The 14,842-nt window shown below is 49.3% G+C and overlaps 1 protein-coding gene across 5 annotated transcripts; it reads left to right on the top strand.

Annotated features, from left to right (window-relative positions):
* The first annotated feature begins 95 nt into the window (after positions 1-95).
* On the top strand, positions 96-14,821 carry BRD8 (bromodomain containing 8). Of its 5 annotated transcripts, XR_005956333.1 has the most exons (23): positions 96-176; positions 441-537; positions 1,359-1,428; positions 1,682-1,731; positions 2,583-2,705; positions 2,848-2,928; positions 3,369-3,433; positions 4,015-4,151; positions 4,573-4,788; positions 6,023-6,167; positions 7,033-7,242; positions 7,653-7,933; positions 8,414-8,869; positions 9,215-9,308; positions 9,519-9,565; positions 9,893-10,107; positions 10,370-10,462; positions 10,646-10,714; positions 11,403-11,580; positions 12,219-12,323; positions 13,244-13,288; positions 13,882-14,046; positions 14,408-14,821. XR_005956333.1 is itself a non-coding variant. In XM_041481936.1 (22 exons), exons 1-22 carry the CDS (start codon positions 158-160, stop codon positions 14,465-14,467), a joined length of 2,856 nt encoding a protein of 951 aa, XP_041337870.1. In that variant the 5' UTR covers positions 96-157; the 3' UTR covers positions 14,468-14,821. The 5 variants fall into 5 exon arrangements, 4 of the variants coding, with proteins under 4 accessions (XP_041337870.1, XP_041337869.1, XP_041337871.1 ...); XM_041481936.1 differs by lacking the exon at positions 13,882-14,046; XM_041481935.1 differs by lacking the exon at positions 14,408-14,821 and having other exon boundaries at positions 13,633-14,024.
* The last annotated feature ends 21 nt before the right edge of the window (positions 14,822-14,842 follow it).

Below are 14,842 nucleotides of genomic sequence, written 5' to 3'. Positions count from 1 at the left end.
TCAGCGCCCGCTCTTTGGACGGAGTGGGCGGGGCCCGGGCAACGGGCCGCCCGCGCGCGCGCGCACACGGCGAAGGGGGCGTGGCAGCGCTCGGCCGCCTCCCGGCGGGCTTTGCGCGCGGTGCCGCCCCTGCCGCCCTCCGGGCCGGGCGGGGAAGATGGCGGCGGGGCCGGGGAGTGAGTGCGAGGATGGGCGGGAAACGCGGCGGGGACCGAGCGGCGGCGGGGCTGGGGAGGAGAAGGGGCAGGGGAATGGCCCGAGGAGAACGGAGCGGTTCCGGAGGACCTTCCCGGAAAGAGCCAACGGGGCCGCGGGGCGGGGCGGGGCCAATGGATCCGGGGAGGGGCGGGGCCGAAGAGTCCGGGAGGGGCGGGGCCAGCCGCGGAGCCGCGGGTTCGAGGCCGGGCGCTGCCCCCGCACACTCCTGCCCTGTCCCGCAGAGCACAAGCTGCTGAGCGCCGGCCCCACCGAGCCCTGGTCCATCCGCGAGAAGCTCTGCCTGGCCTCCTCCGTCATGCGCAGCGGCGACCAGAACTGGTACGGGAGCGGGGAAGGCGGGCGGCGTGTGCTCAGCACCGGGGCTGGCACCGCGCTGCCTCCGTTCGGAGCGAAAACGCGCTGTAAGAGGTGTTGAAGGTGTACCTGGACAGGCGCTTTGTTGCCTTCATAACTGCTGTGTGAAAGTAGAGGTGTGTGCATCAACATAAAGAGCGATGAGAGCTGGAGAGGGAGTTTGGACAAGGATGTGGAGTGTCAGGATAAGGGGGAGTGGCTCAGACTCACGGAGGGTAAGGTTGGAGATTAGGAAAAAGTTCTTTACAGTGAGGCTGGTGAGGCACTGCAAAGGGTTGTCCAGAGAAGCTGTGACTGCCCATCCCTGGAAGTGTCCAAGGCCAGGTTGGACAGGGCTTGGAGCAGCCTGGGATAGTGGAAGGTGTCCCTGCCCATGGCAGGGGGTTGGAGCAAGATGATCTTTAAGGTCCTTCCCAACCCATTCTGTGATTCTGTGTTCATAATTAGATGAGGTGAGTTGTGGACAACAGAGATTTTTGGTAACAGATTCCTGTGCACTGAGCCCATAGCTCTGTTTTACTGTATTTTTCTCCTCACTAAAGTAAGGGTTTTGTGGAAATGCAATCACGTAACCAGATGCAAGAAACTTGCTTTTCAAAGCAAAGGAGTGAAATCACTGTACATTAGAAGCAGGTAGATATTTTTGAGACTGGTAAAACTCCTTGGTGAGTTTATCATGTTTAACAGGGCTATTCAATGATGTAAAGAGAGGTTTTCATCTTTTCTCTGCATGTTGGTTGGGGGAGAAGGTAAGTTGATGGTGACTTGCCATTTCCCTCCCACAGGGTCTCAGTCAGCAGAGCCATCAAACCTTTTGCAGAGCCAGGACGCCCACCTGACTGGTTTTCCCAAAAGGTAAGACACTGACATTTGACTCTTGGACACCAAATCTCTGCACAGTTGGAAAAGCCGTATTGAGGATGAATTTAGGATTAATTGTTCCATGCTTTATCCAGCACACAGTTACTAACTGAAGAGTTCCTTCACCAGGCGTGTGATTAAGCTGTGAAATTCCTTGCCTTGGCAATTTGTGGATGTCCATGTGTTTTGGTGTGCCCTGCTGTTTGGGCAAGCAAACCATCCTCTGACTTCCTCTGTTTCTTCTCAGCACTGTGCATCTCAGTACTCAGAGCTCTTGGAGACCACGGAGACCCCGAAGTGAGTACAAAGTCTGACCCAGCACAGCCTGCAGCAGCTGGGGGGCACTCGTGGGTTCTTACAGCAAAGTCCTTGTCACTGTTAAATTACTTTCTTCCCCAACCAACTCTTCCCAAAAGGAGCATTTCAGAATGAGAAAATTCAGATGCAGTAGCTGTTGTGGGACAGTGGGATCAGGGTTTGTGACATGGGAAAGATAATATTTATTTGGCTGGAATAAAACACTGCATGTTAGCCTTACTGATCAGAACCTTTACACATAAATTTGTCATTCAGAATAGGGGTAGAAAAGAGAAGGACTGAGAAGGGAGATAATTTGTATTTGTCACTATTTTGCAGTGGTTTCTTAACAGTTTTCTTATCAGTGTTGTCACTGCAGCTCTGTGATATGAGTATTTACTGCTCCTAATTCCAGGCATTTTCTTTGGGGACTTCACACAGTATTAACTTAAAGATGGGGTTTAAAAGTAATATTTGTGTGTGACTGATTTGTTTTTAAATGATCTTCAGCACTAGAGTTGCAGAATTAAAGGGCTTTGTAGAGTTAGTGAAGAAAAAATAGATGTTTCTTCTTGGGGAGAAAAGAATTCTCTCTTGAAGTGGAAAGATTATTTTCAGGTTGAGAACTTTTGGTGGACTTGCATCTTTGATCTGTTCCTGAAGATTTTAACACTGGGTGAAGTAGCAAAACTTTGCTGATGAGATTGTTTGAACATTGTGCTGTCCAACATGACTTAATGCAATTGGAGGAAATTGATTTTTTTTTTTTGGCATGAGCATATCATTTATGGAAGAGGAACTGAGTTTTCTTGTGGTTTGTGTCTGAGTTTTTCTTTCCTCTTATTCTGTAGAAGAAAACGTGGTGAGAAGGGAGAAGTTGTGGAGACAGTGGAAGATGTTATTGTGCGGAAACTGACTGCAGAGCGGGTTGAGGAGTTGAAGAAAATTATTAAAGAGACACAGGAAAAATACAGGTACATGACAGGTTTTAAAATGTTGCACACCTGAGAGTCCTGTCCTCAAAAAGTAGTCCAAGTGGGATGGTGATTGGGGTGAAAATGCTGCTTAAGGTGTCCAGTTCAGTGATCAAAATGTAAAAAGATTTTATGATTACAGGCAACTCAAGAAGGATGCAGAGCTGATCCAGGCTGGACACATGGATAACAGACTGGAGGAGCTGTGCAATGAGATCATGATGTGGGTTATTTCATTATTTCTTCTGAGATTGTAGTTTCCTGACACTCTGTTTGTCCAGCATCTCTTGCTCCACATAGTTTGGGTTAAGAGAAATGGGGCAGCTGGGCAGATGCTTTGGTCTCTGAGGGGGGACAGCTTGGGCTGGGGGATAGCAGCTGGTGTGCAACGTCCTTTGGAGTTGCTCAGTAAAGAGCTTGGCCATGGCTTGCAGAACCATGTTTGCTGCCTCCATTCTGACAATCATCTGGAAGTGAAATTTCCTGCCCACTGTGTCGTTCTCTGGCTCTGCTGCTCACCCTGGGGGAGTTGAGCCTGAGTCCACAGGAGTGGTTTGATGTTGTCTGGAGATAACAGGGTGGGTGTCAGTAAAACACATTTTGAAGGGGGAATTAAGGGGAACTGAGACACCCTGTGACAGGAGGTTTTTGTTCTGTGTACAGAAAGAAAAAAATGGAAGAGGAGGAGGCAGAAGTGAAGAGGAAGGCTACAGATGCTGCTTATCAGGGTAAGCTGGAAATGAGGTGCCTTCATTTTCCTCAGACCCATGCATATATTCATAAGAACACTTAGAAAATACTGAAGTCTTGTTAAGACCTGCAGGAGAAATTCCTTAACTCTAGAGTTGGAGGGTGAGGCTGTATTCTCTTTCCAGCACTGTATTTGTGACAGGGTAAAAGGCAGAGGCTTCTGAAAAGGGAATAAAATCTTTAGGAAAGGAGTATCCAAGAGAAAGCAGGGTTTGTAAGGAGCTCTGTGTTAGAATGTCATCCTTTCCACACCTTTAGTTTCCCCTGGACACTGAAGATAAGAGGAAGAAACTTTTATTCTGAATGTTTAGTTCTTCATAACTCTTGGGGCATTGAATTTGGTGGTGGGAGGTGGTGAATCCCCAGCTGCTAGAGAAACCTGCAGCTGAAGTCCATTACCCAAAGTCAGTATTTTGGGAACTGAGCCTGGTGGGGTGCGAGAAATTCCTATAACATAAATTGTTCTCTTAAAATTCTTCAGGATAAAGTCAAAGGTAACTCTTGGGGACCGTCCACGATGGAGTCACAGAATCTCACTGCAGCTTCTGTTCTCTTCCAGCTCGCCAGGCCATTAAGAACCCACCTCGAAGGCTCACGGGGGTGATGGTTCGTTCTCCTGCAGGCTCCACCTCCCCGGGCGGGGATTATTCCCTCGGAGACCTGGCCCAGCCCGCTGGGGACGAGCCCAGTCCAGGGGTAAGGATCCTGCTCTGGGCAGGAGAGCAAGCCCAGCTTGGGACGTGGGGCTCTGCATCCATCTCAGAGAAGGGGCCTGGGGAGAAGCCCTTGCCTTGCTTTGCAGACTCCAGGTGCTGTAGTGTGGCTGGTGGCAGTGCTGCTCGAGATCCGTGTCCCCTTCCCTGTCTGTGGTGATCCGGTGCCTGGATCAAAGGCCGTGTAGGGGCATCAGTGGGTTGGCCAGGCAGGCTGTGAGTGCCTGGGAAGTGGCTCTGCAGGGCAGGGAAAGGGTGAAAGCACATGCCTGGAGTAGGGGCAGCGAGTGAATGGAGTAGGTGTCTGTGGTGTGCTGGATCAATGCTCTTGGGGGAAGCAGCAAGTGGGGCTGGTCCGTGTGGTGGAGTGTGCCTTTGAACAGTGTGGTTTTTCTCTTTCTCAGGTCACGCCAGGGACATTGCCCAGCACCCCAGTTGCCTCCTTCATTGGAATCCCTGACACCCCTCCAGGCTCTGCTCCCCTGGATGCCCCCATGACCCCAGTCACTGATGATTCACCCCAGAAAAAGATGCTAGGACAAAAAGCAACTCCGCCTCCTTCCCCTCTGCTCTCAGAGCTGCTGAAGAAGGGCAGTCTCCTGCCCACAAGCCCCAGGCTGGTATGGAGCTCTCTGCTCATATATGCAAGCACACAAACAATTTGCTCCAGGCTTTCCCACTGAAAAAGGGGGATCTGCAAAGAATTTTTAAAAATGTGCAGTTTTGTGAGAGTCCCAGCAGAAGTGATAATCTGAGAGGTATAAATACCCCTGTGAGCTGCAGAGGTGAGCCCCTTTCCCAGCAGGACTGCAGGGCTCGTGCAGCACGTAGGACTGGCTGTCCCCTCAGTCACAAGGAGTTGGAGTTGCAGGGTTTGCTAGAGGAAAGAGTTCTCCTCAGGGAAGGGAACCTGTCAGTCAGCATCATCCCCATCAGCCTCCATGGTGTTCCTGGTGATTCCTACACTGGGCTCACAATTCTTTACACCTTGTCAGGAAGTTGTGTTTCAATATTTTTAATGTGTACAAGAGTAGGTAATCCTTGGATGGCATTTATGACCTGTACAGAAGTGCTTCAGTTTTCTCCTAATTGTAGACAGCTACTAGAATCACTGTGATGAGAATCCACTTGTGGTGTTAGTGACTTGGGAAGTCTTAGGAGATGCTGACACTGTTCAGAGCCCAGTCTGAAAACAGCAGCCATCAGCCTGCCTGTGACACAGATTCCCTGGGTTAGTGCTTGTGTGGTGGAGTAGGTGTGTTGCTGTTGACTTTTTTCTTCATAATAGTCAGATTTAGGGTTTTTTCTATTTGTTAGCTCAGGTAAATGTTGCATGGATTTTGTGTTTGCAGGATGTAACATAAAGTGGAGCAGGGTAAGGTAATGGCTGTGGAAGGCTGAGTTTTCCCTGTAGGAGCAGGACTGGTTTTGTCTGTTTCAAGGTCCATCATAGGTTCACTGTGTGACCTTGATCAAGTTACTTTTCATCTTGGTACTTCTGCTTCTCTCAACTCAAAATGAAGGATATTTCTGTGCCATCTCAGGGTCTAGAGAGACTCATATGTGTAAAGGATTGTGAGGTCCTGGAACAGAACTGTGAGAGAGCAAATGGTGCACTTGGCCTCACCACAAAGGAAGGTAGCACTGCAGCTGTGTTACAGCTGAAGAACAGCAACAGTTTCACACTGTTCTGCACTTGTGTGAGGGGCCTCAGGCAGGGACGAGCCTGAATAAAAACTACAGAAGAAATGCTGGGACACCAGATGCTGGTCCTGTTCATGGAGGTGCACATTGGCAGAGAATCACTGGTGTGGTGGTATCTCCAGGAACTTGAGTCTCATCCTCCTTTGACAGGTCGGTGAAAACGAAATGGCAGTGGCTTCTGGTCACATGAACAGCTCTGGAGTGCTGCTGGAGGTAGGAAGTGTCCTTCCAGTGCTGCACAGTGGGGAAATGCAGTCAGCACCTGGTGCTGTCCCTGCATCTCCAGCAGCTTCAGGTAACTCGGGCCTCTCCCTGTACAGTTCTCCCTTAAGATGTACCTTCAGACTGTTCTGTGGATTTTCCTGGGGGAAAGATGATGTCTACCTGGCTGGTTTGGGGACTTCTCTATCAGTTGTATTCCTATTTCCCTGTTCATCTCACCCCTACTTTTAAAGAAGACCCTAATCCTTAAAAGAGTGACTGAAAGAATTCGGTTTGATCCAGTCCTGATCCATGCAATCTGGTTTTCTACCTTTGGCACTGGCTAATACCAGGCATCGGAGTTTAGAAAGAAAGGGTTTGTTCACAGGGATTGGGGGAAAAATGGTCCAGATCTGATCCCCAAAAAATTTCCATGCAAGTGATCTTGCTTTCCTTATTCACATCTGGCTGTTAGTTTGGTCCAGACAGTTCAGTAAATTCAGACTGGAAGTTACAGCTAAGATGAATGGCAACCTTTGCTGTAAGAGGAATTCTCCAGGAAAAACCTGCAAGGAAATCCCCTCTGCTCCCTCCCAGCTCCTGTGACGACTGTTTGTCTTGGCTTACCTTGTGTGGCTCTCTCAGCACTGTTTTGCAGATTTCCCATAATTGTTTTGGGATGAGCCTTTGGAAAGGCATCTCTGTGCATGTGTGGCTTAGTCTGTCCAGCCCTCACAGTGAGTGCAGTGTTCTGTAGCTGCATGATTCTGCCTCAGACTGCACACACAAGCGGAGTCGTGCATTTTTTGGTGCAGGTTCTCTGTACAGCTTTTGGGACTCTTTATAGGTATCTTTTCCCAGAAGAAGCCACCAGACAGCGAAGAGCCCAGTGGTGGCTTTGTGGACTTCAGTGGTGGCTGCTTCTTGCTCATGTGCTTTTCCCTTCTACTCTCTGTTAGGTGCTCCTACGCTTTCCCGGCTTTTAGAAGCTGGTCCTGCACAGTTCACCTCACCTCTTGCTTCCTTCTCCGCTGTTGCCAGCGAGCCTCCAGCTAAGCTCCTGCCACCCCCCGTAGAGCCTGTGTCCCAGGCCACTATTGTCATGATGCCCACGCTGTCAGCACCAGCCGTTGTGCCTCCAGCTGCAGCTGCAGAAAGCGTAGCCACAGGTGCGTTCCTGACTACGCACTCAGAGGTCACGTCCTGCTGGAAAGCAGAACTTCCCGTGGGATCAGCGCCCTGCGAGCTCTCAGCTGGGCTTTGTCGCCTCAGGCTCGCCGTCCTGGCCAAAAAGGATGGTTGTGGCTGGGTTCTGGAGCAAACAGATGGTTTTAAACAGGGTTTGCTGGGTGTGGGTGGGGTGCTGGTGATTTGCTGGACTGCGGTTCAGGGGTTGGAATCTCACTTTGCTCTCCTTTGGGAAAGCAGACCTGTATTGGTGTTCTATTATTCTAAGCTGTGGTGGGGTCGATGGGCCTGGGATACCTGTGGTTGGTGCTTGGTCTTACCCACTGCAGTGTTGGTTTATGTGGGGACTTCTCCAGCTTGGTCTCTGACTGTCCCTCTCATCCCTGTGCAGTGAGCCAGCCAGAAGCCTGTGTTTCCATGGAGGCAGTGTCTGATTCCCATACTGTGACAGTGTCCATGGACAGCAGTGAAATATCAATGATCATTGATTCCATCAAGAAAGAGTGCCTGGGTTCTGGGGCTGGCAGCACTGCAGGTTCTTCCAAAGATCACTGCATGGATGGGAAAGAAGATCTGGATTTGGCTGAAAAAATGGATATTGCAGTGTCCTATACGGGGGAAGAGCTGGACTTTGATACGGTTGGAAATATTATAGCCATCATTGAGGACAAGGTAAATGGGGAAAGCAGAGTCCCTTTTGCTCCACATTCAGTTGGGTTAATCTCAAATGATTGCTGTTCATCAATTTAGCTTAAACAAGCAAGAAATAACTATTCCAGAATGCACATTCTCACCATCATTTTCCAGATGAACGGGAAAGGACACCACTGCTGCCTGTGTGACACTGGTGCTCCCTTTCAGAGTACAAAAAGAAATGTCTTTATTCCTTGGAGGGTAGGGTTTGGGTCATGTCTCTGGCAGACAGCTGAGCACTGCTCACAGAATCCTTTCCAGGAGTGCCATATTTTTGAAACTGAAGCTTCAGGAGAAACAGTCACAGGGAGTGATAGAAATCTGGCTGAAAACAGGCAACTTTGTAAATGGAGTAGACTGGGATTTCCACAATTGTCTCAGTACCAAATAACATGAACTTTTCTTTAATCCCTCTTTCTGACCCCGGCCTGCACTGCTGTGTTTGTTTTGACAATAAAGGTAGATGACCACCCTGAAGTCCTGGATGCAGCAGTTGTTGAAGCTGCTCTGTCTTCTTTCTGCGAAGATACTGATGACCCTCAGACCCTTCCTGGCCCGTGGGAACATTCAATTCGTCAGGAGCATGAGAAACAGGCCCAGATGCCACAAGTGTCTGTGACTGTGAAGCAGGAGAGACTGGAGTGTGAGGAGCCAGAGGCAAAGGGAATTCGAGACCTGATGGGCATCAGTGAGCTGGGGTCAGAAATAAAGACAGAACTTGCAGAGCAGGACCAGAGTCAGCTGGGCCCTGAAGAAACCATACCAGCAACTGCAAGAGTGACAGAAACTCCAGAGCTTAGAAACCAGGAGATAGAAGAAGATCAAAGAGCAGCTGTAACATCAGGAGAGACTTCTGAAATCAAAATAGAGTCATCCCAGGGAGAAGATGCAGTGCTCAATCCAGTGAAGACAGAGGTATGTGGTCACAGAGGCTGCCTGGAACTGGTGTGGGGAAAGAGAGGAGCAGTTGTGGCAGGTAGGAGCAAAGTTCAGAGGAAGGATGAGTGCTGGCTTGAAGTGACCCTTCAATGAATGTGACTGACTGTTTTCCTGGGAGTCAGGCTGCTGATGTGCAGAGCAGCTCTGCTTTAGGCAGTACCTTTGTGTATCTCCCCCCACCCATGTGCAGAATTGCTGCTGGGAAGGTGCCCAGTGAACCTCATTGCCTGGAGTTAGGTTAGGGTGAGTGAGATGTGCCCACACCTTCACTGAAGTAAGCTGACACAAACATCTAGATTTGTGCATTTCTCTTCCCTCCAGACCCCACCTGATGATGATTCATCCCCTCCACAAGTCCCAAATGTGAGTGAAGACTCCTCACAGGCTGATGTTCAGCACAAATTTGAGCTGTCAGGTAACTTAATTCAGCTAGGAAATCTTTTACATGCAACATTATTAGCTGGATAGTTGTTAGTTATCTGGTTCAGTATTTTTGGGGAGGAGGGAGAAAAGATACCTGTAGGAACAGTGGTAATTACTGCAGGACAGTAGGCGTTGGTGCAGGAGCTTTTGTAGGAAAGGCTGCTTGGGAGAATCAATCTTTATGCATTTCTTTCTTTCACAGAATCAATGAAGGAGGAGGCCCAAGCCCTGTTTAGGAGTCAGATGAAGGTAATTCCCTGTTGGTTTTAGTCATCTTGAGTTAATTAGCAACATCTTGCTGCTGCTGTCTGCTGAAAGGCAAAGCTTGTATTGAGCTTTCTGCACTTTGAGCAGTCTGCAGCTGAAGGGGAGATGGCTTCAGAATGTAAAGGTGTTTATGTATGTGCTTCTGGGTCTGTGGGGACAAGCAGGGCAGGCTGGAGAGACTGGGATTTTGTGGAAGTGCCTGTACAGTTGTCAGCAGCCTCACAAGAAAGTCACTTTGCTGACAGAACCGTAGTTGCTTTGGAGGCGCTGAGTGGCTGCTGTAGCCAGCTGATGGACTCTGTGTTTCAGGATGGACAGGGTGAGGAGGATGATGAGGACGGTGCCAGTGAGGCTGCCAGTTTGGAGGAACCCAAAGAAGAAGACCAGGGGGAGGGCTATCTCTCAGAGATGGATAACGAGCCCCCCGTGAGCGAGAGCGACGACGGCTTCAGCGTCCACAACGCGCCCTTGCAGTCGCACGCGCTCGCCGACTCCATCCCCAGCAGCCCGGCCTCCTCGCAGTTGTGAGTGTCAGGGCACACAGGGACTGCAGCATTCCCATTTCTGCCTTGCTGAGTGGGTCCTAAGGGAGAATTTGTTGATGATTTGTGTGGTTCTTGCTTACAAGGGCAAGTGTGCAGACAGCACTCCGGTACCAGCTCCCACTTTTTCCTTCTGTCTTTGGTGTGGATTAGCACGGGCATGTCAAGGACAAAACAAACCATGAGTTTTCTGCTCTGAGGCAGCAGTCAGACTCCTGAAGGAATTATGTTCTTCTCTTCCCAGCTCAGTGTGCAGTGAGGACCAGGAAGCAATACAGGCTCAGAAGATCTGGAAGAAAGCCATCATGCTGGTTTGGAGAGCAGCAGCTAATCACAGGTGAGTTTGATGTCTTGGCAGAAAGAAGTGACTAATCCTAGACAAGTCTCCACTCTCCCATCTCAGAGGCTTATCTCTCTTGGGAGATGATGAGTCATATTGTTACAAACAAATGAACAGGAGAGCATGAAACAAATATTTACCAGCAAGGACAGGCACTGAGTGGACTCTTTTTCTCTGCAGGTATGCCAATGTCTTCTTACAGCCTGTAACCGATGACATAGCACCAGGCTACCACAGCATCGTGCAGAGGTGAGTCTCAGCAGCCTTCTGTCATCAGAACTCTGTATGCTTGCATATTTGTAGGGATTTCTGGCAGGAACAATGTTGGTTTTGCCTGCTGTGGAGACTTGGAAAAGTATTCTTTTTCTGACAGATTCAGCAGGTTTCCCCAAGAACAGTCATCATCAGTAACAGGCACTGTCTGTGCACAGTCCTGACTTTGAGTGAAGTACCCTGACTTACACAGACTGTTTTATCAATAAGGTAAAACTGATCTGTTTCTCTCAGTTTCTAGCCAAGAGTAGGATTTAACCTTTGGAATTCCTAGAAACTGTTCTTTAATAGGTATTTTTTACTGTCCCAGATGGTGGACTTTTCTGGAAGAATTACCAGAATCGCCTGCTAGCTGCTGAAATCTCTTGTAAACAGTTCAAGCTCAGTGGCTCCTTAGTTTCTCTTGTCAGTGGTGCCTGGAGAAGGCAGATGCCTCTCCTGAGAGATCTCTGAGGCTGTTGGTACTATTCCAGGTAACTGCTGGACACCTTGGGTCTTGTGACCCAGGCCTTGTACTGGGGAGCACAGCCCATGGGGGAGAACCTGTTCAGCTGAATAAAGTAGACACTGTAACCAAACACATTACAGACCCAGGGCTGTTTCCAAAGGAGATGGGAAAGAGTTAAGCATTTCTGTTGCAATTTTGCCTGCATTTCTTTCACAGGCCAATGGATTTATCTACCATCAAAAAGAACATTGAGAACGGGCTGATCCGAACCACAGCCGAGTTCCAGCGCGATATTATGCTGATGTTTCAGAATGCAGTGATGTACAACAGCTCTGACCATGATGTGTACCACATGGCTGTGGAGATGCAGAGAGATGTCCTGGAGCAGATCCAGGTAAAGTACAGAGCTGAGGCCAGTGCAGGACAGAGCATCTGCCTCGGTCCATAGGTGTGGCTGTACCACAGTTTCCCTCCCAGTGCGTTTGGATGCAGTGGGTCCTGTCCTTCCCTGCTTCTCTCTCATGGTAGCTCAGGTGTTTGTGTTGAACTAGATTGTGGGCGAGTTAATAGTAACACAGCTAATTTTTTTATATGTTCATCCCTGACCAATTTCAAATGTAATTTCCTTCAGGGAAGTGCTTAGGCCAGCAAGAACTAGGGTGTGGTTCAGGAACAGAAACGAGCAACAGGAACGGTGAATGACAGGGGACGCGACAGCTTCTCTGGGTGGCTGTGCTGGTTTATGTTGCCGTAAAGTGCACATGAAACTGCCCTGTGAATTTATGCTATTTAAAATATCCTTTGAAGCAGAATGTCCCAGCTGGCAGGGTTGAATTTGAATTGGGGTTTTGTAGTTCCTCAGGACTTGTGGCTTCTGAGGTAAATTGGGGAACTTATTCTGAGCAGCACACAAGGAACTGAAACTGCCTCTGACCCAATCATTCCCAGCCTGTGGTCTGTGATAGTTAACTGACATGCACTTACTGAGCTTGTTTTGCCTGACAATCTTAAGAGAGTGTGGTTTCCTTGCAGCAATTTCTGGCCACACAACTGATGATGCAAACGTCAGAGTCAGGGATCAGTGCAAAGAGCCTGCGGGGGCGAGACTCCACTCGCAAGCAGGATGCTTCGGAGAAGGTGAGAATGCTGCACCCTGTGCAAGGGCACTTGGGATCTTCTAAAGAATCCCAAGATACTGCATGAAGTTCCCACACCAAGGAGGCAAAAGTTCCCACACCAGCATCTTCATGTGAACAACTTTTCTTTAAATGTCTGTTGATTAGATTTCAGTTCTGGAACTGTACAGCATGCCAGAGGCAGGTCTCATGAGTTTTTTCTGTAATCCAAATATTTCTATTACCTGGTTTTAAAAAACAGGTGATAAAAACTGTAGGAAAATGAGCAGAGTATTGGAAGAGGTGTGAATACTCTCAGGCACATGGTGTGCCTCTTTGGGATGGGCCTGCAGGGCAGGGAGCTGGACTCAGTGATCCTTGTGGTTCCCCTCTGACTCCACACATTCTGTGATTCTGTGGTATGGCAGAAAGGTGAAGGGAATTGCCATATCCTTCACTTTCTAGTCAGGTTTCTAGAGCTAGAGAATCAGTCCCCTCTGGTTGGTTTGCTGTGTAAAATACACCAGAGGACCTTTGAATTCCACACTGATCTAAGCAATGAAGGTTTGTGGTTTTTTCTTCTATAAAAACACGTGCAAACTTGATGAAGTGATCTCAGGTACTCTCTGGTGCACACAACACTGTGACAGCAGAGGCTGCCTGCTGAGTTCTAGTGACAGCTGCACTGAGCAGGAATTGTTTGGTAGACCAGGAAAACTTGCTGTGGCTGTGGAGGGAATATCCCTTTCCTGGCATTCTGGCTCTCGCAGTATCCCTCTTTTTGTCTGTTTTTATGTTCCTGCTGCATAAGACTGACGCCCTGCAGGAAGGGGAGTGGGGCACATGTTCCTCTATGCTCATGTGTGGGCTCAGTGCTTCTGTGTGGTGTGTGCATTTCCGTAGCTGATGCCTGATAAGTCCTTCTGTTTGGCCTTTTAACAGGACAGTGTCCCAATGGGCTCTCCTGCCTTCCTTCTCTCTCTCTTTGTAAGTATTGAAAGGCTCCAGCAGGTTCTGCAGTACTGCTGCCAGGTGCTCTGCTCCTTGTCTGGGTGATCACTGCACTGTCACAGCATCCTTAGCACTGCAGCAGGGTGTGTTTGACTTGGGGGCTGCACCACTGTGAGCTGAGAAGAGAAATCTCAGTCCCTTACTCTCAAAATGGGTGAGCGGGTGGGGCTTCAGTCTTTTCTTCTGGTTCCAAGTGTTTTTGTTTTGTCATCTGCTTTTGCTTTTTTCCATGACTTCTCTCCTGCTTTCTTTCCATGTAAGTGGGAAGACAAACCAAGTGGTGCAGTCCTGTAGTTCCTACATCTCTCATGTTTATACAGCTGCCCCTTCCACACGTCCGAGGCAGTACAAAAGGTCTTGGGAGAGTGAGGAGTCAGCTGTGTGTCCTTTATCCGTTCCTGGTTCAGAAAGCAAATAAGACTCTGCAGAAATATCTTGCTCTGTGCCTGTGGTGATCTGGAAGTGTTTGGAAAAATATTCCCTCTGGGAAACCCCAAGTCTCTGAGTTACTGTGAGGAGAGAGAGGAGGAAGATGGAGAGCTGTGCTTACCTCTCACATGTATCTAAAGACAGAGGAGTACTCCAGGAGAGGCAGCAGATCAGCCAGAGAGAGGATCAGAGGAAGCTCTCAGCTCACCTTCTGCTCGTGGAAAGGAGCTGTGTGGAGGAACTAGGGAGCTAGTGCCAGGGTCACTCAGCTGGAGGAGCACTTCCCATAGGGATCAGCTGATAAGGTAGGTTAGTCAGCAGTTTTACTTTTCCCACCTTAAGCTAGAATCTGTTGCTTAGGGAGAAGCCTGCACTGTCCAGGCTCCAAAAACATCTACCTCTGGGCCAGAGGTGTTGTCTCTCTGTGCCCTGGCTCCAGCAGGGCAGAGATGCTGCCAAGCCCAGCACCCTGCTGTGGCCAGATCCAACTTTAGGTAGGTCTGCAGGCAGGCCTTGGCAGGGACAGCTTCCCTTTCTCCTGATGGGAAGGCATGAACAGTTGTTGCCAGATACAGAATTCCCTCTGTCCCTCCCTCCTTCCCTCCTGCCTGCCGGAGGGACGTTCCCGTGGGGTTGTGTAACTCTGTTTGTTTGCCTTGTGAGCAGGACGGAGGCACCAGAGGGCGGCGCTGCGCCATCGAGGCAGACATGAAGATGAAGAAATGATGCTGCAGACACAAAATCCCAGCAGAATCCCAGGCATCCGGAGCTGGAGTGTGAGCAGACAGCTCTTAACAGCTGTTGGAGGAGGAAGAAAAGCTGCAGGTCCATTTCTGGGACCTGGTTCACCACCTTCGCTTGCCCTTCTGGAAAGCAGTGTCTTGTCAGAATGTGTAACCCAAAGAAACTCCCCTAGAGGGGAAGAGCAGCCCCCCTGCCTGTTTTAGGGCAGTTGTCTTGGGCTTCATCAGTGTTCTGGTGTTAGCTAGCAGCTGGTGGCTCGTACGTACTGTAATGTGAAGTGTACAGATTTTTACTAGTGCTGTGTAAATGTGATGTATATTAAAATCTGGGAACAAACCCGTGTGCAGTGTACTGAGC

The sequence above is a fragment of the Pyrgilauda ruficollis genome, unplaced genomic scaffold (assembly GCF_017590135.1).
Source record: "Pyrgilauda ruficollis isolate IOZ18807 unplaced genomic scaffold, ASM1759013v1 scaffold57, whole genome shotgun sequence".
Classification (NCBI taxonomy): domain Eukaryota; kingdom Metazoa; phylum Chordata; class Aves; order Passeriformes; family Passeridae; genus Pyrgilauda; species Pyrgilauda ruficollis.
This window is presented reverse-complemented; position numbering and strand designations above follow the sequence as displayed.

What these genes read in the sequence shown, in the direction of transcription:
- BRD8 (XM_041481935.1), top strand. An exon ending in TGCATCTCCAGCAGCTTCAG is followed by an intron (nt 6,168 to 7,032) that starts GTAACTCGGGCC and finishes ACTCTCTGTTAG; the next exon opens with GTGCTCCTACGCTTTCCCGG. An exon ending in AGAGCAGCAGCTAATCACAG is followed by an intron (nt 10,463 to 10,645) that starts GTGAGTTTGATG and finishes TTTTCTCTGCAG; the next exon opens with GTATGCCAATGTCTTCTTAC.